Here is a 24,654-nt window from a genome sequence, read left to right as displayed (position 1 = left end):
GAAAATGTGGCAGAATCCAATACTGGAGCTCATAAATAAGTTAGTCACTCATAAATCCAATAAGAAACTTCTCTATCCGGGGAGTGGTTAGAATGTGCTACCAGATGGAGAATTGAGGGGAATAGCAGAGAAGTGAGATAAGTAGATGTGGGAGAAAGAAACAGAAGAATATGCAGATAGGGCGAGATGAAGTAGCGCGAGAGGCAACTCCTGTGGAGCATTAATACTGGCACGAGGCAGCTGAGCTGAATGGCCTATTTGTGTGTTGTGGAGTTTGTGTACACAGTTTGAAATGTAAAAGTAGAATCAACAGAGCAGAGTCCCAGAAACTTGGGCAATAACAGGGGAGAGGTGTCGAAAGAGGATGATGAGGTCAACCATATCATTGATCATCCAGAGGCTGCAGAGAAGAATGCAGAAGAATAATCGGTTATGCAGAATGTTCTTCGTGATCAAGGTGAACAACGTTTGCATACTGACGCCGGGCTCGAGGAAATCCGATAGGGAATTCTGGATGAGATAGGCGTGGAGCTGGGAGTTGACATCCTTTCCATGAGGATCGAATTGGGGTCACAATCAAGGGTGGGCTGATGACAGCAGTTTTGAAAGGCAAGTGCACTTCATCACTGTCCAATGCCCAGGCATCTGCTCACCTACTTCCAATAGGCTACTGCTACTTGACTAGCAATTCAGGAGGTCACAACTTCAAACCTCACCACAAGAAGTTGTGACATTCAGTTTAATAACTCTTTCAAAGGGGAAATGGATAACTACTTTAAAAAAAAAACATTTTGCAGAGCTGTGGTGAAAGAGCGGCTGTGACTAACGGGATAGCTTTCTTGAAGAGCCAACACAGGCACGATGGGCCAAATGGCCTCCTTCTGTCTTGTACCGTTGTATAACTCCAACTTGTGGGCTGGCTAACAGAGCAATGAAAACAAAAACTATACTGGGTAATGCTGTTTGCCAAATCTCTCCTTGGGTCTTGTTAGTAGTCAGAAGAGGGTAGCGGAGTAGGAAGATCCAGTTTAATACAGAGAAGAGTGAGATGGTTTCAGAGGGAAAAAAAACAAGGGATGGAAGCATGAACACAATGGAAATGTGCTGCAGCAGGGCCTAGAAGGACTGAAAGATGTGGAGGGATGCAAATACTATAAGGGGTAAAAGTGCTCTTCAGCAGCCACTAAATTTGCACAAGCCCACTCTTAGAGGGGTACTATATGCAGTCATGGGTGTCCCATTATAGAAAGAGTATTAAAGCTGGAGAGTACAGTGTAGATTCACAATGATCATGTCAGCATGTCAGGAATGGGAAACTATCAACAAAGGCCTGAGATATTGAAACTCTCAACCCCCTCCACCATTGCCTGTGTTGAGAGTCTGCAGGTCCAACATCCAGTCCTGGATGAGCAAGCATTTCTTCCATTTAAACACTGGGAAGATCAAAGCCATTGTCTTAGGTCCTCACCTTAAATCCCATTTCCCTCGCCACTGAATCTTCACCCTCTCTGGGAAGTGTCTCAAGCTGATCCCAGTATCCTTTGATGAGCTTCCAATCTGATACCATCATCATCAAGGTCACTAACTTCCACCTCCGTCATATCGCCAGTCAGTGCCTTTGCTTCAGCTCATCTGCTGCTGAAACCCTCATCCATGCCTTGGTTATCTGCGGACTTGACTATTCCGATGCTCTCCTGGCCAATCTCCCACCTTCCATCAACTTAAACTCAATGTCCCGTTCACCCCATCATCCCACCAGGCTCGCTAACCTCAGCGACTGAATCAGACAGGGATTGGGAATGCCAGGCTTAAGCTCATGTGGGCAAAGAGGGCTGTCTTCCCTTCTGGAACTATAACCGACAAGACGCAGATCTTTAAAGGGTTGAGAAACAGTAGAGGTGGAAGGAAGTGAATTTCTTGGACCCATCATTTGGGTTGCTGTTGCAGACTCATAGAATCATAGAAAGTTTAAGGCACAGAAAGAGGCCACTTGGCCCATCGTGTCTGTGCCAGCCAAAAACAATCCACCCATTCTAATCCCACCTTCCAGCATTTGGTCCGTATCCCTGCAGATTATGGCACTTGAGGTGCATATCCAGATTCCTTTTGAATGAGTTGAGGGTCTCTGCCTCAACTACCCTTTCAGGCAGTGAGTTCCAGACCCCACCACCCTCTGGGTGAAAATATATTTCCTCATCTCCCCTCTACTCTTTCTACCAATCACTTTAAATCTATGCCCCCAAGTCACTGACCTCTCTGCTAAAGTAAATAGGCCCTTCACCTCCACTCTATCCCTCAAAATTTTGTACATGTCAATCAGATCTCCCCTCAGTCTTCTCTGTTCCAAGGAGAACAACCCCAGCCTATCCAATCTTTCCTCACAGCTGCATTTTTCCAGACCCACCAACATCCTCATAAATCTCCTCTGTACCCTCTCGCGTGCAATTACATCCTTTCTGTAATGAGGTGACCAGAACTGCACACAGTACTCAAGCTGTGGCCTAACCAATGATTTATACAGTTCCAACATAACCTCTCTGCTCTTATATTCTATACCTCGGCTAATAAAGGAAAGGATTCCATATGCCTTCTTAACCGCCTTATTGACCTGTCCTGCTACCTTCAGGGATCTGTGGACATTCACTCCAAGGTCCCTCACCTCCTCTACACTTCTCAGTATTTTCCCATTAATCGTGTATTCCATTCACAAATACATGAAAGCAGTGTTGGACAGAAGATATATCAAAAAGAATTTAAGTCAGATATCTCTTAAAAACTATGACCAGCTCCAAACACCAATAGTCTCAGTTTTCACCAAAAGAGGATGCAATTCCCCCAAAAAAATACCCCCCCCCCACCCCCCCAACCCCTGTATCCTGCATAATAAAAATATTTCACTTACACTACCAATTAGATGGCCCTGCCTTCAGGAAATTAAACTCCAAGAAATTAAAAATGAATTTAACTCCATAAACTTTATTTTCTCATATACAAAATAGCACAAATATCCATCTACATCAAATATTCACAGTAATACTTCAGAACATGCAAGCAGCAACATTGCTTTATCAAACAGAGAAAGCTTCCCTTCACAAAGCTTTTCTCCCATCCATTGAGTAAAAGGCGTTGAGCAGCAGCAGCAGTAAACACTTGCCCTTTACTACTCCCACAGTAGAACCTCTCAACCAAAATCTGAGCCGACAGACTTCTGGTGAAATCACGGATTATATCACACAACAAAAGCGGAGAGAGAAGAAGGGGTCCTTGCCTTGACCAGCTTGCTCAACACATAAACCTTTAAGCTTCCTCTTTCTGAAGAAGTCGAACGAGGAAGGTGCACTTCTCATATTGTCACTCAGTTGCACTGCTGAAAAGCACCTGTGAAAAGCTGTCCATGTGTCAGCGTTGAAATCAATTGCTGCAAAAAAGCCAAATTCAGATGATTTTGACTGAATTTGTTTTTGGTTGTGGGGGGTACAGGGGGAAAAGAGACTACGTACTATGGAATGAATTACTCACCTACAGTCTTAAACTGAAGAAACTGGACAACCTTAAAACTACATGAAGTGAAATTAATCCTAATCCAGCAATGAAATTGCAATCTTTCATTTATAGACCTCGTATTTCTCCTCCTCACTCTCTCCTTTGAAGGCAAAGTCAATATGATACACTGGTATCATCTAACAGGGTACAGCCACTCTCTTGCCACAGTGGCCATTGTTCACTGTGCCAAGTCTATGCAGTGAGTCTGTTTGATAATAAAGGCCAAGCTACCCCCAGTTCGATCCCCAGTGACAGCCACACTTCAGGTAAAAATATCCATGAACAATTACAGTGAGGTGCACTCATGGCAAAGATTCTGGCCTTCATTACAAAACATTCTGCCCTCCAAAGAATCTTCAATGTGAAGAAGTTGTATACAGATCAGTCCAAATACAGGACGATCTTTCACTAAGAGCTTTCATATAAATTAACAACTGCCTAAAGAATGACATTTATATTCCTGGGAGCTGGGGGTGGGGTGGCAGGGGAGAAGACCTAGAAACCAGTTTAGTTACAACAGCAGCACTGCTAAGCAGACCACAAACAGAAATGGCCACCTTAGACTCTGCGATTGCTTTGTCAACTGCGGTGCCATTCAATCTAGATCTAAAATAATTCCTTTAATAACATTCATTAATTTTCCATTTTGCACATAGATTACTTGCCTAAGTCTTCGAATGTCAAGGGCAAACCTTGTTCAAACATTCACAGTCTAAAGCAATCAAAATCAAAGCTCAGAATAAAACTAAATTCAAGAGTGCAAGTGTTAAAATGGCAAAGAAATCATGACTGACAGCTGTCGAGCTGCAGCATTTCAGACACAGGGAGAGTGTTCAACGGGTTCTATCACCACTCACGGTAGAAGATTCTCGGAAAACATCAGACACCTCTGGGTATGAGGCATTGTCTAGAACGAAGCATGTTTTGGACTTAAAGGTGGCCAGTGGTGTATTTTTTGAAACCCATACTGGCTGCAAAAAAAACAGTTAGAATTAGATAAAAACCAATGTTAATACTGTGGGGAAAAAATCTTCACTTTTTTTTTTGATCGACTTGATCGAGCTGAGATTCTGACCTCATATCCACGCCATCACTAAGTCTACCTTCTATCTCTAACACTATCCATATCTTACCCTCCTTCAGCATCAGCAGCTGCTGAAACCCTCAATACCTTTGTTAGCTACAAACTATATATCTAACAGGGTGGGTACAATGAAAACATGCCTTATCCAACACAAAGTGCTGTGGACATCACCAGGTAGCCACTGGATGATTGGGATGTGGAATCTGTTACCCAACTGCCATCACTTACTGCAATCCTGGAACTGAGGAAGCAATCCTTAACTCGTTTGCAATTTAAAATGAAGCCCCAAATGCAGTTGCTACAATGTCATTCCCAGCTTTCCACAGGACGCATGATGTGCATCAATGTCACCATTAGCAGAAGACTTTGTTTGATCAGAATGTGCCCTGCTGGGGGGAAAAGGTGATTTTCACAAGTGATGAAGCCTTTAATGCACGTGAACAGACTGAATTCTTACAGTGTGTGCCTTTGATTTGTGAAGTTTAATGTACGGCCACTGTGCCCCACTCATGCAAGTCACTGACAATCAAGTTAGATTTGTGGCAAGTTTACAACATGGAAACAAGAAGAATGATGATAGCCTGAGTTCATTACATACTCTGATCAAAATATCACACTTCATCTAAGGCACTGCCCCCTTATATCCTGTTGGCTAATTACATTGAACACTCTCTGCTACTTCCTCACAAAAAAGGATAGGTCATTTGACAGATTAAATGACCAAGGCTCTATAGCATTTGAGTAGCAGCTTTGCCGTGATATTAACCAAGAGAAGCAATGATAAAAATCAGAAAGTTGCATTCGTAACAGGGCTTTCATATTTCATTGTTCTCGCAAAAATGCATTCAAATTTCACACACAAGTGTCTACCAAATCCATGGAAGTGACCCATATGTTGGTGCTACTTAATATGAACGCTTATTGTAAAAACAGTCAAAATCCCCATTTACAAAAAGCAAGAGGCAGACATTTACCAATATCCAGCGCTATCAAACCTGCCCCAACTCTGCCACTGGGAGAATATTACATTCACTGATCGAGGACTGCCAAACTGCTCAAAATCTACTTCTTGTGTCTTTTCTCCAATGTGATGAGATGAATCCTCTTGGAAGAAAACTTTCTCACCACTCGACTGCCAGCCCATGCAAGTAATCCTATAGTTCTCCTCACTGTTGTTGTCCCAGTAAGTGTGCTGGCCACATTCGAAAGAGACACAGAACTCAATCTTCTCACAAGACTGGAGATCTTTAGGCAGGTCGACCTGAAAGGAGAAGGTGTCTGTGTCTCTGCAGGCATACAAATCGTTCAAGTAGGCACACTCGACGTCTTGGAAGCTCTTCCAGGAGTCAAAGGTTGTCCGGACCTTGACCTTTTTCTCGTACCCAAGATTCTTGACTTTGACAGTTCCAGAGATGGATGTCTCCTGGATGGTGCAGCTCTCCAGGCAAACAAAGTTTTTTTGCAAACGAGAACGGAAGTTTAAATAATCTGCCGCCGGCTGAGGAAAGTCGAGGGATAACTTCTTCTTGTTGACAGGTTGTGGAACACAGTCTGCGAGGTCAGACAGTTCAAACTGCAGCTCTGACAAGTCCTCCTCAAACTCGGAGAAGACCCGAACGGCAGTGAGCGAGAAACCTTTGGCATCCGCAAAAACCACCTTTTTTTTCTCAGTGTTGCTGCCGTCGCACGCCTCCTGTGCTTCAGTGGCCACGCATACATTCCTTTTCTGATGCAGACAGGGGCGCAGTGGCTTCAGTCTGCATCTATTCACACCTCGGAACTCCTGATAGTTTAAGAAGCTGTGAATGGGGGGGGAGTGACTGAGGCAAAGTGTCAAAGCAATATCGACTGGCATGACTGGAGGAGGGGAGAGCTGAACACTGTAGTCAAAACCCTGTAAAGGGAGAAGGAGGAGAGACAGAATGAGAGAAATGACAACACGCAATTAACCGGGTTTCTGTCCTGCAACAGAATGCAAACATAATCTCAATAATATGGAAGGGGAGAGAGGGAGGGAGGGAGGGAGACAGTGATGATAAAAATGCACAGTCCTCTACCTGCTCAGAAAGCACGATAGCTATTAACACCACTGCCTCTGTTGTTACACTGCATGTCCAACATGCAGTCCTGGAGGAGCCAGTTTTCTTCGTCTCCATGACATATACTCCATTCTTAGCCACCAACTCCATCCTTCTCCCTGGCAACTGTCTGAGGCTGAACCAGTCCGCTCATACTCAGCAGCCAACTTGATCGAGCTGAGATTCTGACCTCATATCCACGCCATCACTAAGTCTACCTTCTATCTCTAACACTACCCATATCTTACCCTGCTTCAGCATCAGCAGCTGCTGAAACCCTCAATACCTTTGTCAGCTACAAACTCAACTATTCCAATGTATTCCTCGCACCCCCACCTTTCACTCTTCATAACTTTGCACCAATTCTTTCCTAAACTTCTCAGCTCCTTTAATTCACTCCTTAAAACCGACCTCATTGACTAAGCTTATAATCACCTGCCCTCATATCTCCTTCTGTGGCTCAGTATCAATTTTTAATCAGTAATACTCCTGTGAAGTGCCTTGGGATGTTTTACCATGTTAAAGACTCTATATGTGAATGTAAATTGTTATTGTACCCAGCCGAAGTTCTCAAAATCTCACTGAACGACCATCAGATTTCAAGTGAGAATATGTTGGACCCTCCTTACGCTTTGAGGAACACGTGAGTCCAGAATGACAGGTGTTACAGTCTGGGTAGTTATCCAAGCCACCCTGATCTAACATCCCAACTATGGTACAATGCCCTGCTCAAAGAGTGATGACTTGCAGTAAATGGAAATGGATAATTGGCTTGCAAAGCAGTTAATACCTGGAATATAGGCCAAGCAGACTGGCAGTACATTTGCAATCTGTTTTCGTGCAGTGCACCATCCTGAACTGAAATGATACAATGTACTAGAGATAAGGTCATACCTAGAAAACGGAAAGCAATGGAACTTGAATAGGGCGTGCACAACTGCACTAACTTTCTACACACAATGAACTTCATTAAATGGCTCATTGTTGTGGCTGATCAGCAACACCCTTCCTGCTCGCCAACACAGGCATTAAAGGCTACCAGACTAACAGGTTAAGTTTCTATTTTTACTGTGATCTGACTGGTCTAGATACGAGTCATGCCGGGGACATTTATGCAAGACAGTTCAGCCTCCGAGTTAAGAATAATTGCTGCACTCACGTCTGGGCTAAATGGCCATGTCGATAACAGAGCTCAGGAGGAGGCCATTCGACCCACTGTGTCTGTACTAGCTTTCTGAAAGACGTGCCACACAGCTACAAAGTTCCAAGCTTGTTTCCAGGTCTGTGTCAAATTAACAGGCACTACATACACGAGGTGTCCATAAGGACCCCAAACCAAGAAATGGAGCATGTTATTGGCCTAACTTCCTATTGCTGATCACTGTCCAATGGTCCTGCTGGAAGACATCCATATTTGGAGGTCACCTGGACAAGTAACTCCAAGAATCCATAGTCAACAGTCTGTTCAGCAAACAAAGGGAACAGTTTGCCAAACTTACCTCCAGACTATTGCTCTGAATTACTGCCCAGTCATGGAATGGTCAAATGGAAAAGTTTCTATGATGCAAAGATTCCTTCGTGTCAAGTGGTTAGATTTCTGCAGACACAAAGCTTTCGTCTCAATCCAAACAGTGCATTCCCGGTTTTAAAAATAGCACCACTTTATGGGTAGGTCACAAAGCCAGGCTGGGGAGGAGGTTGTTCAAATTAAACCATGCAGCCCAAAATAGGGACTCATCACTCTTTCACAGATGTGAACTCACCCGTGTATTCCCACCATCTCATGTTTGTTTTTAATTTCAATAAATAATTGGTTTGCTGTGTTCCAAGTTGAGGAGCCCCAGTTGGAACTACCTGCTGTGTTCGAGTGGGATGGTTCACTGCAGTCCATCCCTCCTGTCATTCAGGCCTGCTGGACCCCAGGGAGGACAGGAAGGTGCTATCCCTACATTCGATCTGCTCATTCAACTGTCGAGCTGAGGATCATGATCAACTAGCTCCTGCTTGTTGACAGGGCAGAGAAATTCCCAAACTCGGCCCTGCAGCCACTCACTTGCTCCGAGAAAGTAAATATATCCAGCGGTACTAAAACTTGTCTTTATATAGCACCTTTGATGTCGTGTAATGATCCAAGGCATTTCACAGGAGCATTATCCAACACAATTTGACAGCAAGCCACAAAACGACTTTAGGGCAGATGACCAAAAGCTTGGGCAGCAAGGTAATTTTTAAGGAGCATCTACAAGGAAGAAACACAGAGAGGTTTAGGAAAGAAATTCAGAGCGTAGGGCCCAGGAAGCTGAAGGCAGGGCTGCCAATGGTGGAACAATTAAAACTGAAGATACTAAAGAGGCCAGAATTCGAGGACTGCAGCGATCTGAGAATTGTAGAGCTGGAGGAGGTTGCAGAGATAGGGAGAGACAATGCCATGGAGGGATCGGAAAACAGGAAGAGATTTTGAAGAATTGAGGCATTGCTTAACCAGGAGCCAATCTTTGGGTCAAGGTTACCAACAGTCAGACAGTTGCCAGGGAGAGGCATGGAATTGGTGGCCTTCCCAATATTTAGTTGGAAGAAATGTCTTCTTATCCAGTACTGGAAGTCGGATAAGCAGTCTGACACTTGAGAGACAGGGGAGGGGTCAAGAGAGGTGGTGGTGAGGGTGAACTGGGAGTCATCAATGTACATGTGGAAAGTGATGCTATATTTTTTGATGATGTTGCTGAAGAGCATCAGGTAGATGAGCAAGAGGAGAAGGTCAAGGACAGATCTTTGGAGGACACTAGAGTGGTATTAGGAAGAGAAGCCATTGCAAGGGAAACTCTGGCTGTGACTGGATAGATAAGATTGGAACCGAGCAAGTGCAAACTCAGCCAACTGGACAATGGAGAGGCGTTGGAGGAGGATGCCGTGATCAGCCATGTCAAGAAAGAAAAAGAGAGATAGTTTAGCACAGTTAAAGTCACCTAGGATGTCATTTGTAACTTTGATAAGAGCTGCTTCAGTACAGTTGCAGGGGGAGAAACCTGATTGGAGGGATTCAAACATGGAGTTCTGTTAAGAAGGGCACAAATTTAGGTGTCAAAAAATCGTCCAAGGACTTGGGAAAGGAGATTGGAGATGGGGCAGTAGTTTGAAAGGATGGAGGGGGTCAAGGGTTTTTTTTTTTGAGGAGGGTGGTGATGAGGGCAGATTTAAAGGTGAAGGGGACAGTATCTGAGAAGATAGAACTGTAAACAATATCAACTAACATGGGGATAAGGCAGAGAAGTGGAGTTAAACAGAAGTTGATGATCTCAAATTGTTCAGCCCAGAAGGCTGTAAAGTAGCCAGTTGAAAGAGGAGATGCTGATCCTCGGACTTAGCCTGAGCTTCAGTGAAACGGTGTAAGAGGCCAAGGACAGAAAGGTCAGAATGAGAGTCAACCAAGAAATTCAAATGACAGGTGACAGGAAGCATGGGGTCGCAATTGCAGACTGAACAGAGGTGGTCCGCAATCTGTGTTTAATTCCCCAGTGCAGAGGAGACCACATTGTGAGCAGCGAATACAGTAAACTAAATTGAAAGACATACAAGTAAATCACTGCTTCACTTGGAAGGAGTGTTTGGGTCCTTGGACGGTGGGAAAGGAGGAGGTAAAAGGGCAGGTCTTGCATCATCTGCACTTGCATGGAAAGGTGCTGTAGGAAAGGGGGGGGGGGGGGTTGTTGGGGTGACTGAGGAGTGGACCAGGGTGTTGTGGAGGTAATAGTCCTTTTGGAGTGCTGACAGGAGAGGGGAAGGTGTGTTTGGTTGTGGGATCACGCTGGAGGTGGCAGAACATGAATGTGGAGGCTGGTGGAGTGTAAGGCGAGGACAAGGGGAACCCTATCAAGCTTCTGGGAGAGTGGGGAGAGGGAAAGGGGTGACAGCAGTAATGTGAGAAATAGAGGGCTCTCTCAACCACAGTGGGGGTGGGAGAATCCTTGGTTGAGGAAAAGGATATCGGAAGCACAAGGACGGAAGGTTGCTTTGTCCAAACAGATGCAAAGGAGATGGAGAAATTGGGAGAATGGAATGGAATCCTTGCAGGAAGCTGGGTGTGAGGAAGTGTAAGTCATGGGAGCTGTGGGGGTGCAATAATTTTAGATGATAACTTTCTGCCCCCAGTTTATTTCATGTTCCTTTACTGGCTTATTTTTTTTCCCTTCTTGTTTCTTTGACTTTGTCTCCACATGGAACTATTCAGGATCATGTCATTCACACCTCCTCGAGACACATCTTTGGTCTCTTTACTTGTCCCATTACCGCTCTCTTTGCCCCTGCACCATGAGACCTTTTGTCATTTCATTTTTTCCTGCCCTCTGCCCGAGCACAAACCTTCCCTTTTGTTCTTCTTCCCACCCTGCCCCATTTCACTTACTCTGGTGAAAAGTCACCGACCTGAAACGTTAACTCTGTTTCTCTCTACACTGATGCTGCCAGACCTGCTGAGTATTTCCAGCATTTTCTGGTTGTTTCTCAGATTGCCAGCAACCGGCAGTATTCTGCTTTAGCAGAAGGGAAGTTGAGGTGGTCTGCAATGGGGATAGGGCTGAGTGAACAAGAGATGGTTTCCATAGAACTAGCACATTACAGACAAGCAGTAAAACATTCCCAAAGCAAAACCTCCATTACAAGCAGCGCAGCAAAATCTTTTCAGAGCCGAGCTGGAATTCCCTCTGCGATGGTTAAAGATGGGAAGCCGCCTATGCACTGTACCTGTAAAGCGGGCAGAGAAAGCAGCGAGCACTGCGTTTAATGATAGCGCTTTGAAAGAAATAAATGAATGACTGACTGCACTCACCTGGTTATAGAGCCACTGTTAACGCTGCCGATGTCGGCCGAAACTCTACCTCCCCCTCCAACTGAGACTGCGCCGCACCTTCCACCCCAGCAAACTCGCCCCGCCTCTGCCGGCACCAGCGCACCAATGGCGAGAGCCGCCTCCCCTCCACCAGCCAATCAGCGCCCTGTCAGTCAGCTGCGGATGTTTACCCTTCTTTGGACACTAACACATGTTGCTCAGGTGTCCCTGCAGGGACATTGTCACTCCCAGATGTTGGTCTGATGAGGGACACTGCCACTCCCAGATGTTGGTCTGATGAGGGACACTGCCACTCCCAGATGTTGGGCTGATGAGGGACACTGCCACTCCCAGATGTTGGGCTGATGAGGGACACTGCCACTCCCAGATGTTGGGCTGATGAGGGACACTGCCACTCCCAGATGTTGGGCTGATGAGGGACACTGCCACTCCCAGATGTTGGGCTGATGAGGGACACTGCCACTCCCAGATGTTGATCTGATGAGGGACACTGTCACTTCCAGAGGTTGGTCTGATGAGGGACACTGCCACTCCCAGATGTTGGTCTGATGAGGGACACTGCCACTCCCAGATGTTGGGCTGATGAGGGACACTGTCACTCCCAGATGTTGGGCTGATGAGGGACACTGCCACTCCCAAATGTTGATCTGATGAGGGACACTGTCACTCCCAGATGTTGATCTGATGTGTCTCAGGTGTCAATACAGATGTGTCCTGCAATATGGGGACACTGACATTCCCAGATGTTGATCTGATGTGTCTCAGGTGTCAATACAGATGTGTCCTGCAATACGAGGACTGCCACTGCCGGTTGTTGGTCTGATGTGTTTCAGGTGTCTGTGCAGATGAATCCTGCAGTAAAGGGACACTGACATTCCCAGATATTGGTCTGATGTATCTCAGGTGTTAGTGCAGGTGACTCCTACAATAAGGGGACACTGACATTCCCAGATGTTGGTCTGATGTGTCTCAGGTGTCCCTGTAGATGAATCCTGCAGTAAAGGGACACTGACATTCCCAGATGTTGGTCTGATGTGTCTCAGGTGTCCCTGTAGATGAATCCTGCAGTAAAGGGACACTGACATTCCCAGATGTTGGTCTGATGTGTCTCAGGTGTCCCTGTAGATGAATCCTGCAGTAAAGGGACACTGACATTCCCAGATGTTGGTCTGATGTGTCTCAGGTGTCCCTGTAGATGAATCCTGCAGTAAAGGGACACTGACATTCCCAGATGTTGGTCTGATGTGTCTCAGGTGTTGGTGCAGGGGAACGCACCCTCTGGAATAAAAGAAACCAAAGCCTCTCCATAGTATGGGGAAGTGTCAGCCATCCTGTCCCACTCCCAACTGCTGTCCAACTACCCATTTCTCCCATGTGAATGGAGACGGGGAGTTTTTCTTTTTTCATTCACGGGATGTCGATATCGCTGGCAAGGCTAGCATTTCTTGCCCATCACTAAATTGCCCTTGAGAAAGTGGTGAGCCATCTTCGTGAACCACTGCCATCTGTCGCAGAGGTTTTGGCTCGCTGAGCACTCTTCAATAGCTCTCCAACCAACCACTGAGCTCAGTGGATAGTCAATGAGAGTGGGAACTTGGCAGCTTGTGACTCGTGGGGTACCACAAGGAACAGCTATTTACAATCTATATTAATGACTTCGATGAAGGGACCAAGTCTAATGTATCCACTTTTGCTGACTATCCCTCCCAATTTAGTCCTATCTGGAAATTTAGAAAATGTGTTTAATGCTTTTGACTGTGGAATCATAATGTAATATGTGTGATTTGTTTTAATCGGACTGTCACATTTTGAGCAGGTTGGATGGAAATTTCTAAAACACAAAACCGACAGCAAAGGTCATTTTCTAAAATTGAATTTCATTTTTCTACTTCCTCCAAGTGTTAAATCTTGAAGGTTTTCACTGAATCTGCAGCAGCAGGTGAACAACGGTTCAAATTCTAACTCTGACCTCCTGCCCATGATCCCAAATTCTGCACCCTTTCTGCTTTTAAAATTAAGAACATAAGAAATAGGAAAAGTAGGTCACGTGGCCTCTCGAGCCTCCTCTGCTGAAATAGCTCTTATCAAAGTCATAAATGACTGTCACTAAGGTATTTTCTCTCTCCTCATCCTTTTCACAGTGTTTTGACACAGTTCACTACACCATCCTCCTCTGTTGTCCAGCTGGAAGGGACTACACTCACCTGGTTCCATCCACTCTTATCTAACTAGTCATGTCGCCAGAGAATCTCCTGCAATGGTTTTTCTTCCCACTCCCTGGAGTTCCTGAATGATCTAACCCTGGCTCCCCGCTCCGATTTCTCATTTACATCCTGCAATAAGGCACTATATTGACAAAGGAAGTCAGACAGGATTCCCTACTGAATGACTCTAGCTCAGGAGCTACCTTGAGTGAGGACTCGGAGGATGGAGGCCTTGGAAGGCAGATCTTTAAAGTCTGCTCACCCTGAACAGCTCACTTCTATCTCCTTCCCAAGATCCACAAACAGGACTGCCCTGGTGTAGACCCATTGTTTCAGCTTCTCGCCCCATGGAACTAATTTCTTCCGGTCTTGACTCTCGATCTTCTCCCCTTCTCCAGTTTCTTCCCACCTACGTCCACGACTCAGTGCTTGCTTAAAACCCGTTAGATCTCCAACATTTTCCAGTTCTGATGAAAGGTCGTTGACCTGAATCAATAAGGATGTTCTGCATGTACCTTGAAGATTCAAGGCTGCAAATTACTCTCGGTGATAACAGCATTAAACGCTTAACACTATTACACATTCTTCGGTCTGCCAGTGTTTTACGCACGTGTTCACCTATTTATTTCAATGTTTCACCAGTGGAATGCCATGTAGAAGTGTTAAGCAGCTTGGAGGCTACAGTGTGGGGAAAGGTTGCTGCTTCACCACAATGAAGCACTACAGAGTCCAGTCAATTGTAGAAAATGCAACTCTCCCTTCCTCAGGCAATGGGCCAAAATCTTCTCTACAATAGTACAGTGCCATTGACCCAAAGTTCAATCCATATCTGCGCTTTGTTCACTGATCTCATCTGAGGCACTGGTCTAACGGTGCAGTTGTCTCCAGCATTGCTGGGCCCGCAAAGGGGTTCCCACTCCTGATCACTATCCAGTCACCCCTACCGGAAAGAAGCATGTTTGCAGAGCTCAGGATCGTGCTCTGCTTTAATGACCCATTCAGTCCATAGTCTGCCAACTCACCGTACTGCTCCCGGTCACCACAGCCTGTCCCCTGCTGGCAATTGCATGGGTGGATGCAGGCTGGGAACAAGACTGATCTGAGCTACGGCGCCCCATCTTGTCAAATAGCCTTCGGCCATTCACCACCGAGGCTCACACACGCAGATTGGTCACTAAGTGGGGGACAGTCACCCAGAATGGGAAACCACAGACCCAGTGTCAGTTGGTGCCCTCAGTACAGGCAGGTAGAAATTTGGAGAGGATGAGCAGCCAGAAAATTAAAGGAAAACTGTTTCAACAAGAGTGATTATTACATCATAACATTTATTATTACACAGAAGACCGCCCACTCTTTCTGCAATATCAGTGACACAGTTTCAGCCTCTGACTGTTTCAACACAGATCAAAAACTGTGCAGGAACACACTTCTGTTTTTCTTCAATTTTCTTCTCTGTTCTTGAAGGGGTTGATTCATGTGGGCATAATGTTGTACAACCATCACAATTCCTCAGCCAGTTCTTCACATGTGAATCCTGACAGTGAGCGTCTGTCGGCTATTCATTCTCGAAAACCATCATTGTCATCGGAACATACGAATTAGGAGCAGGATGAGGCCGCTCAGCCCCTCTAGCCTGCTCTGCCATCCAATATGATCATGGCTGATCTGTTTATAGCCTCAACTCCACTTTCCTGCCTACCCCCGATACGTTTTGACTCCCTTTTTTGTCAAGAATCTGTTTACCTCTGCCTTAAAAACATTCAATGACCCTGCCTCCACTGCTCTCTGGGGAAGAGATGACCACAGACACACGATCCTCAAAGAAAACATTTCTCCTCATCTCCACCTTCAATAGATGACCACTTATTTTTAAACTGTGTCCCCTAGTTATAATCTCCCCTACAAGGGGAAACATCCCTTCAGCATCTACTCTGGCAAGTCCCCTCAGGATCACCTCTCATTCAAGACAAACAGAAAATACTCTAAATTTCTCAGAATCTTCAAATACCTGATTCAGCTTTACATCCTCTTCTCTTACCCACCCCATCTGCCACCTTCCTCAGGCTTGCCACCAAGCTTAGTTGTGACGACCCTGACTGAGATGCTTTAACATAGCACAGACCAGAATTGTTGCAGTTAGTGGAGCATTTCTCCCCTAGTTTAGATTTTGTAACTGCAGCCACACGAGAGAAAGGAGCCGCAGCCCCTCCCTGTTGTCTGGAGGGGTACTGTCACCCAGGATTGTTGCCTCTCATTATTAGACAGTCATCGCTGGTGAAAAGTATGTACACTGAGTAAGGGCAGGGTCAGACTTGGCTTAAACAGCCGACCGTCCAATCTCAACCATGAACACTGTTCAGTTCGGCCTGGTAGCAGAGGGCAGTTAACAACTGTGAAATGTTACTCCTGCCCCTGAATCAGAGAGAGAAGAGGAAAATGGGAAAAGAAATGTCCCTACTGAAACAATTCACAGGCCAAATGACTCCCAAAGCCATGTAGGTGACAACTGGGGCTAACCGACAAACAGCAAAATCTGGAGGTGAAGATGAGGTTAAATTGAAATAAGCACCGTCGGGAAAGCGGGAGGGACAACAGGAAGGGAAAGAAAATGATGGTCAAGGCAGTAATCTTCTGAAGTAGACAGCAGGGTTAATGGATGCCATTTATGCAATACTGTAAAACTGGCATTAAATGCAGGAAGTACGCGGTGTACGTGCATTCATTTCCAAAGAACAAAAAGCATTTGGGGACTTTCTACAGATTCACAACCTGCTTGTGTAATGATTGTGTGGATATATTTGCAAAGTCCTTCTTGCTGCTGTTTGCGAAATAGGTTACCGGAGGGTGAAGAGTTCACTAACAGCTGTTCAATTCATCTTGCTGGGATGTAACAGTGAGAGTGGAATTGCCTTGACTTCGTAATATCTGCTGGTGCCTTGTCAGCCTGCAGGGAACAAATCACGTAGACGGAGCAGCAGTTGCTCATTCACGGCTGCACCTGGCCTCAAATGTGGTGACAAGTAACAATTTGTGACCTTGTAGGAAGCGATGGGATTCAATATTTGCACAAATGATGCAGCTCCTGCAACGGAAGGGGCCTGCGAATACGGTTTCATCTCAGCTACAAAATGTCTGGGCCTCAATATAGAGAAGAGGCCTTAAAACACACGGTTTAAAAAAAAAGAAAAATCCCCAGTTCTGTTGAAGGTGCTGAGGTAAACGTTAATTGTTACTGTGTGCTCGCCCGTACCTCAGCCAGGTCACCATTCCTCAATGAACAAAGAGTGTTTGCGTTATGTCCTTATCAGATTTATGAAGTATAGGGGAGTCAAGGTTATGGGAAGGCTGACAGGAAAGGGGAGCAGAGGCCGAGATCAGATCAGCTTTCATCTTATTGAATGGCAGAGCAGGCTCGAGGGGCTGAATGGCCTACTCCTGCTCCTATTTCTTATGTTTTCAGGACTATGGACGGCAAAAACTGAGCAAGACGGCCTGGGAAACGAGCAGGCTTGATGGTCAGTCAGTACTGCCGTCGATCTCACCAACTTAGACGTAGGAGAGTGAATATCAACCAGAATCGCCACCTTCGGTGACTACACAAGGAGCCGAGCTTAAATCACCTCAATTTCTCGGAATAGGTTAGATCAGTGATTGAAAGAAAGGGGATAAAAGGTTATGGCAATAGGGCAGGTATCTGGACTGAGAACATTGTAATTTTGATGGTGACAGCCCCGCCCTGTTTGAAGAGATTTCCCAATCCATGAATTAATATATATTAACAATTAATAATGTCTAGCCCAGCGAGAGGGCTGAGTTCACACGGGGGCACAGTTCCTCCAAATGCTTCGAAACGCATCCCACAGTTGTTCCAAGACAGTGGAACCTTATCCCAGAAAATATAAAGGGCTCATACTGGCAAATAAAACCATCAGAATTCAGCTGGCGTCTGAGCAACATAAATTCAGTGACAGTTCTGAAAACGATGGGGAATATTCTGAGAGGGGAGGATGAGTGGTGTTGAGGGAAAGGCTTCCTGTTGCAGGCCAGGCCGAACCAGGGTCTGTATGTGATGCTTCCTGCCTCTAGTCACCTCACCTGATGACTCAGTTGAGTGAACTGACTGACCTGACACTGTTTTACAGCCCCACTCACACTGGATGACAGGTGACTGCTGGCATCGGGAAGCTCTACCACTACCCTCTTGCTGGGACAGTGTTCGTCATGGCTGCAGATTATTCCGAATACCTATTAGCAGCCACAGCTGCAGTTCCAAAAGGGAAGCAAGATACAGCCAACTGAAGTAATTACTTGTTTCAAATATATTTATAGCTTGCACATACACTGTTAACCCGTATCGATGGGGTTTGCCAGGAGATCCCCATTTTAAAAGCAAAACAATTAATTGCTATAATTCTCTTCTCAGCAAAAAGAGAGAAAAAAGGAAATATATTGGATAGACATATGGATGAAAATGGAATAGTGTAGGTCACTTGGTTTTACAGGTCGGTGCAACATCGAGGGCCGAAGGGCCTGTACTGCGCTGTAATGTTCTATGTTCTATTAAATAAAAAGAGAAATGTTCTCCTCCATTTGGCTTCCACCTCCAAACAGAATCCAAGAGACTGCAGGAGGGAATTATTTCTGTTCGGAGAGTGACAGCAGGTGCAGATAAGACAAACACTCCTCTGCATTAATACACCACCCCACCCCCACGTCAAAATTCAGACTATACTGAGCATGACCTCAATATGTAGGCATAAAAAGAAACACCTGCATTTGTGTAGCGCCTTTCACAACCTCAGAACACGCCAAAGCACTTTACAGTCAATGAAGTAATTTTTGGAAGTGTACTCACTGCTGTAATGTAGGAAATGTGGCTACCAATTTGCACACAGAAAGATCCCACAAACAGCAATGTGTTAATCTGTTTTTGTCAAAGTTACAGTAAATAAGGAGGTTATCAGGAGACTGGATGAGATAAAAATTTAAAAAAATATTTAAAATGCTAGTGGTACATAAAGTGGATAAGTCACCAGGTCCAGATGGGATGCATCCGAGGTTGCTGAGGAAGGGGTAGAAATTGCAGAGATGGCCTTTCACAAGGTATTTGATAAAGTAACACTTATTAGGCCCGTTAACAAAATTGAAGCCCATTGGATCAAAGGACCAGTAGGAGCATGGATACAAAATTGGTAAAGGAATACAAAAGAGAGTCTTGGTGAAAGTCAGTTTTTTCAGACTGGAGGGCAGTATACAGTGCTGTTCCCCAGGGTTTAGTACAAGGGCCACTGCTGTTTTTGACCGACATTAATGACTTGGATTTTGAGAGTCAGGGCACAATTTTAAAATTTGCAGAAGACCCATAACTTGGAAGTGTAGTAAACAGTGAAGACGACTGTGATAAATTTCAAGAGGGCATAGACAGGCTGGTGGAATGGGTAGACACATGGCGGATGAAATTCAATGCAGAAAAGTGTGAGGTGATACGTTTGGGTAGGAAGAATGAGGTGAGACAGAACATGCCAAATGGCACAATCTTAAAGTCGGTGCAAGAACATAGAAACCGCAGGGTGTTTGCACATAAATATTTGAATGTGGTGGGACAGGTTAATGAAGCATATGGGATTCTGAGCTTTATAGAGGCATGGAGTACAAAAGCCAGGAAGTTAGACTAAACATATATAAAATGCTAGTTCTGCCCCAGATGGAGTAACGTGTCCAATTCTGGGCACCACACTTTAGGAAGGATGTTAAAGCTTTGAGGAGAGTGCAGAAGAAACTAACTAGAACGATTCCACAGAGGAAGGATGAATTATTTGGGTAGACCGGAGAATTTGGGGGTTGCTCTCCTTAGAGCAGAGAAGGCTAAGAGGAGATTTGATAGAGGTGCTAAAAATCACAAAGGATTTAGACAGGAGTAAATAAAGAGAAATTGTTTCCGATAGCTGAAGGGTCAATAATCAGACAGCTCAGATCTAAGGTGGTTGGCAAAAGAACCAGAGGCGACAGGAAGAAAAACTTAATTACGCAACGAGTGTTTGGGGTTTGGAATGCACTGCCTAATAGGGCAGTGGATACAGATTCAACAGTAGCCTTCAAAAGGGAATTCAATAAATAAAATTTGTAGGGATATGGAGAAAGTGCAGGGGAGTGGGACTAACTGGACTGTTCTTAAGAGTTGGGGCAGAGCCGATGGACTGAATGCTCTCCTTCTGTGCTGCACTTGTCTACCATTAACTATTTCATGGAATTCTCTCTCGTTTTCTCACCTTCCTCACCAGATGTACCTGGACTCTACTTTACAAGTGGCCACTACAACCAAGTTCAAACCAGGAGCTGGGCAAAGATCCAGAACATAGCAGACCACATGCGATTTATTCCATAACTAAACTGCCCTTTTCGGGCTGAGAAGCTCTGTCGAGCTTCACTTTTTACATCCTCATTTGTAATTTGCGTTCCCCATTACTTGATGCCTTCACCATAATGGACATGCCTGGTTCGGGTTGCCAATTCTCTTCATGTCAATTAGAGCACTCTTTGCTGAAGGAAGCAAGCCCAACCTCTAATATTTAAACTATAGAATAGCTTTTTTGGGAATGGAAAGAATTTGGACTGAAATTGGGAGACTTCTGAAGAGGAAAAATGGCCTAAAATGCCAGACCCCGAGAGTGCACTGGAAAGAGGAATCAAGAGCTAGACAGTGATTGCAAAATATCACTGCTAATAAATGGCAATGCAGTTTATCATTAAGCAGGAGGTTAAATCCGAGTGCAAGAGAACCACGACCTGACTGTTGCATCCAGCCACCTCCACGTCGTGTATTTCTCCCTGCTCCTCAAAACACACAGGCACTGGCTGCTGGGCTGAGCGAGGCTTCAAACTCCACAGCTGATCCTGTTGTCAGTCACAGCTCACTGGTTAGCACTCGTGCCTCAGTCAGTTGTGTACTCAAGAAACAGACTTAAGGATGAAATGCAGGCTAACAGTACTGAGGGGAGTGCTGCACTGTCCCGGGTGCCCCCTTTCCGATGAGATATTAAACAGGTGGACAGAAGAGATCCCCATGGCAATATCATGAACAGCACCGGCATTCCTCCCAGTGTACTGGCAACCAACATCATTAAAAACAATTATCTGATCATTATCACAGTCAGAATTTGGCTGCTACATTTCTTATCACAGTGACTACATTTCAGAAGTACTTCAATAGCTGCAAAGCACTTTGGGTGCCCTGTGATGGTGAAAGGCCAAGCATAAATACACGTCTCTTTTTCTGCAACATTCCTCTCATCACCTCTGCTCCTACCTCAGCCCCTTCACCACTGCTTTCATCACTGCTGGGTTCTCCTTAAAATACCCTTGTTTCATCCGCACTCGATAAACTCCATTCACCTATCAGAGACCTGTGCTCAGGGACTTATGCTGGCTCTATGTCCACCAATTAATGTTAAAATCCTTCTATCTTTCAATTCTTTCCATAACTTCACTCCAACCTAACTCTGCAAGCAAGCTTACTCTCCCTGGCAAACTCTTCACCCTTAAAATCTGACCTCATGGAATCTTACAGCAGAGGCAGTCATTTGACTCATCAAGTTGTTTAAAAGAGCTGTTCAATTTAGGACACACTAGCTTTTCCCCTATAACCCTGCAAATTTAGTTCCTTCAAGTCTTTTCAATCTGTTTCCACCACCCCTTCAGGGAGCGTGTTCCAGATGTTACCACCCCCCATTTGTGAGAAAAGATTTTCCTCTCTAATTCTTCCGCAAATTATTTTAAATCTATGACGTCTGGTTACTGACCCACTTGCCAACAACGTCTGGGCATCTTGCCAGAGGAAACAGTTTCTCCCTGCCTGCTCTATCAAAACCCCTTATAATTCTGAATATCTCCATTAGGTCTCCCCTTAATCTTCTCTCCTCTGAGGGGAACAATCCCAGCTTCTCCAACTCTCCGCATAACTGAACCCCCTCATCCCTGCTATCATCTTAGTAAATCTCCTCTACACCTTCTCCAAGGCCTTGAGATCCTTCCTAAAGTGTGGTTTCCAGAATTGTTAAAACCTCTAGCGCAGGCCTAAAGTTAAGCATCACTTCCTTGTTGTTGTACTTTAATGCCCCTATTTACAAAGCCCAGTATTCCATACACTTCCCCCATTACCACCTCATCAACTTGCCCTGTCCCCTTCAAAGATTTGGGAATATGCATCCCAACTTGAGACTGGGTGAAAATTTCTCAGCAATGACTTCCCTTTCTCCCTCTTATGTTATTAAGGTAGCATCGGGAGCAAAGAACATTCTGTCCTTGTAATACTCCAATTGCACTCTGAATATGCCAGATGTGGCTCTGTGACCTTACCTGGTCGATTATTCCAAACATTAGCACCTTTTGAGGAGAGAAAATTTTCCAATCTCTCTTCTAAATGTACTTCTCACATTTAAATTCGCGCACTGTGATCCTACTGCTGTTGCTGCCTGAGGTAGTTCAGCTATACCATTTAATACTTTACACAATGAAGTGGATGAGCTTAATCTGCACAGTTATCCCCAGGTCTCTATCTATTCTGTTTACTGTATACCCGAGACACACATTTTTATGCTCAATTTGCCAGATTGCATATTAGTTGGTATTAAATTTAATCTGACATTTGTTTGCCAATTGATCTAAATCCTTCTGCAAATCAGTATAGCCTGTTGTCTCAATGACCTACTTGTGCTACTCACAAATTTAGCAAGCTGACAAATTGCTCATGCATCAGCTGTACAACTCCAAGGTATTTTGCAAAGGTCTTCTTCTGTCTCAACTGAGTGACATAGCAGTGAATCCCTTCACTTACTTTTCACCACTATCTATCAAATGTATTGACTTTTCAAATCAGATCATTCTCTTATCAAGCCGTCCATGTCTCCGTTATAAAGACGTCTGCAAACGCGACATGAAATCGTGTGACATTGATCACAAGTCGTGGGAGTCAGTTGCCAGCATTCGCCAGAGCTGGCGGGCAGCCATAAAGACAGGGCTAAATTGTGGCGAGTCGAAGAGACTTAGTAGTTGGCAGGAAAAAAGACAGAGGCGCAAGGGGAGAGCCAACTGTGCAACAGCCCCAACAAACAAATTTCTCTGCAGCACCTGTGGAAGAGCCTGTCACTCCAGAATTGGCCTTTATAGCCACTCCAGGCGCTGCTTCACAAACCACTGACCACCTCCAGGCGCGTATCCATTGTCTCTCGAGATAAGGAGGCCCAAAAGAGAAAGAGAGACTTTATGAAAGCTCTGTGAAGTGCTTTCTTAAAGGTGCCATGATCAAACTGTGTGGGCCAACAGGCTCGTGGATTGAATGGCCTGCTCCTGTTCCTATATAAATGCTCTTGTAAAGTTTAAGCTGAGGCTTGGTACCCGTGGTATAAGCAGCCTTCCAGCACCCTTACCAGGTGGCCATTCTTCACATTGAAGTCTGGCTGGAAACCAAACTGCAAGAGACATCAAATCCAATCCTCTCCTTACCTAACATGCACTTTCAAGCAGGGGTCACTGGATAGCAATCGAGGAGAAGGAACCCTAACTGATTGGGGACGAGGCTAACTGTCGCATCCCTAACCTTGCCCTGGCTGACATGGGTGAACTCAGCACAAACTGGTGATCAAACCAGAGACCTTCATAATCTGCACACATCAGTCAGTCACTTGCCGAGCCACTGAGGGAGCTCAAAGATATTGAAGTCGGGGAAATAACAAAACAACTTGAAGAATCATTAACAAAGCATTTGCTGACTTCTGCCTGGTTAGGAAAATGCAGCAGAAGCTGTATTGATTTGAACTCGGTTCTGAGGTCGGGCTGGAGGCTAACAGCTGGGGATTGGCTGGAAGACGGTCAGCAGATTTCTTTTTCAAATTGTGGCCTCCTTCAATTCTTGGCAAGCGGCCCCAAGCACAGATTGCTCATGAGGTTGTGGTGTAATCTGTGTCTAGCCTGTAGTGAAGAGCTACCTCAGCACCATTCATTTGGCACAAAGAAAAAGGCTGATCCGATCTGCTCTAGACTTTGTGTAATAAAACAGGATCAGCAGAGCAAAACCTGCTGAACAAAACTAAAACGGCTTTTGACTTCTTCCCCCTAAATTATTTTCCAATGTATCCCCCCTTGCAGATCGCCACACCTCTTGCGATTATCTGCACAAGCAGCTCTTCAGTAACTTGCTCCAATATCCATTTTACACATTTGAGTTGGTACAGGGAGCGTCCACAGAATAGCTGATAACCAAGGCTAACCAAGGATGGCTAACCAAGCCATCCTTCCATTCACACATATCATGGGTCACTGAACCATTGTTAAGGAGATTGCCTTCAGTAATGCTGTGCATTTTTAAACAGTATTTGCTGTTTATGTAACACTTTGCCTCTGGTTTAATCTTTCAGCGTGCACTCTTCCACACCCAGCCAGGCTGGTTCAAGGTTGATGGTGGTACTCTCTTTGGGTGGCAATGACGGTTGATATTGTGGAAGGACTGTGCAAATGGAAACTAAAAGTTATTATTGCAACCCAAGGTACTTTATACCTACCAGCCTCTTGAATGTTGTTTCAGGAAGGTAATGTCCGTATGTCGCTCTCCTCCTTTTACACAGTGAATGGGAAATAAATCTCATATAGCAATGCTGGACTACACTGGTGTAAGTTGGCACCGAGTGTTTCCTTTATTAGAATAGGTGGCCTTAATGCCCTGGCACATTGCTATAGCCAGACTTTCCAGGGTGGGCAATAATGCAACTTCCCCAAGAGTTGTGCAGCAACTCAGTAGCCTCACAATCTGAGTCACCAAGGACAAGAGCAGACAGGTCATGTGAGCACCATCAACTCCATGCCACATAGTAGTATGACTGATCCTCATACTCCAGGATGGAGCTG

The 24,654-nt window shown here is 45.1% G+C and overlaps 1 protein-coding gene across 3 annotated transcripts; it reads right to left on the bottom strand.

The window, feature by feature from the left end:
* Nucleotides 1–2,956: 2,956 nt before the first annotated feature.
* On the bottom strand, nucleotides 2,957–21,159 carry LOC137357246 (protein phosphatase 1 regulatory subunit 3C-like). 3 transcript variants are annotated; one of them, XM_068023435.1, is made up of 2 exons: nucleotides 21,062–21,159; nucleotides 2,957–6,521 (listed from the first exon to the last, which is right to left on the bottom strand). In XM_068023435.1, exon 2 carries the CDS (start codon nucleotides 6,480–6,482, stop codon nucleotides 5,598–5,600), a length of 885 nt encoding a protein of 294 aa, XP_067879536.1. In that variant the 5' UTR covers nucleotides 6,483–6,521; nucleotides 21,062–21,159; the 3' UTR covers nucleotides 2,957–5,597. The 3 variants fall into 3 exon arrangements, with proteins under 3 accessions (XP_067879536.1, XP_067879535.1, XP_067879534.1); XM_068023434.1 differs by lacking the exon at nucleotides 21,062–21,159 and adding an exon at nucleotides 11,531–11,603; XM_068023433.1 differs by lacking the exon at nucleotides 21,062–21,159 and adding an exon at nucleotides 7,496–8,189.
* Nucleotides 21,160–24,654: the final 3,495 nt, after the last annotated feature.

This window comes from Heterodontus francisci, chromosome 47 (assembly GCF_036365525.1).
Source record: "Heterodontus francisci isolate sHetFra1 chromosome 47, sHetFra1.hap1, whole genome shotgun sequence".
Lineage (NCBI taxonomy): Eukaryota > Metazoa > Chordata > Chondrichthyes > Heterodontiformes > Heterodontidae > Heterodontus > Heterodontus francisci.
The sequence above is the reverse complement of the archived record's forward strand: the minus strand, read 5'-3'. Positions and strand labels throughout refer to the sequence as shown.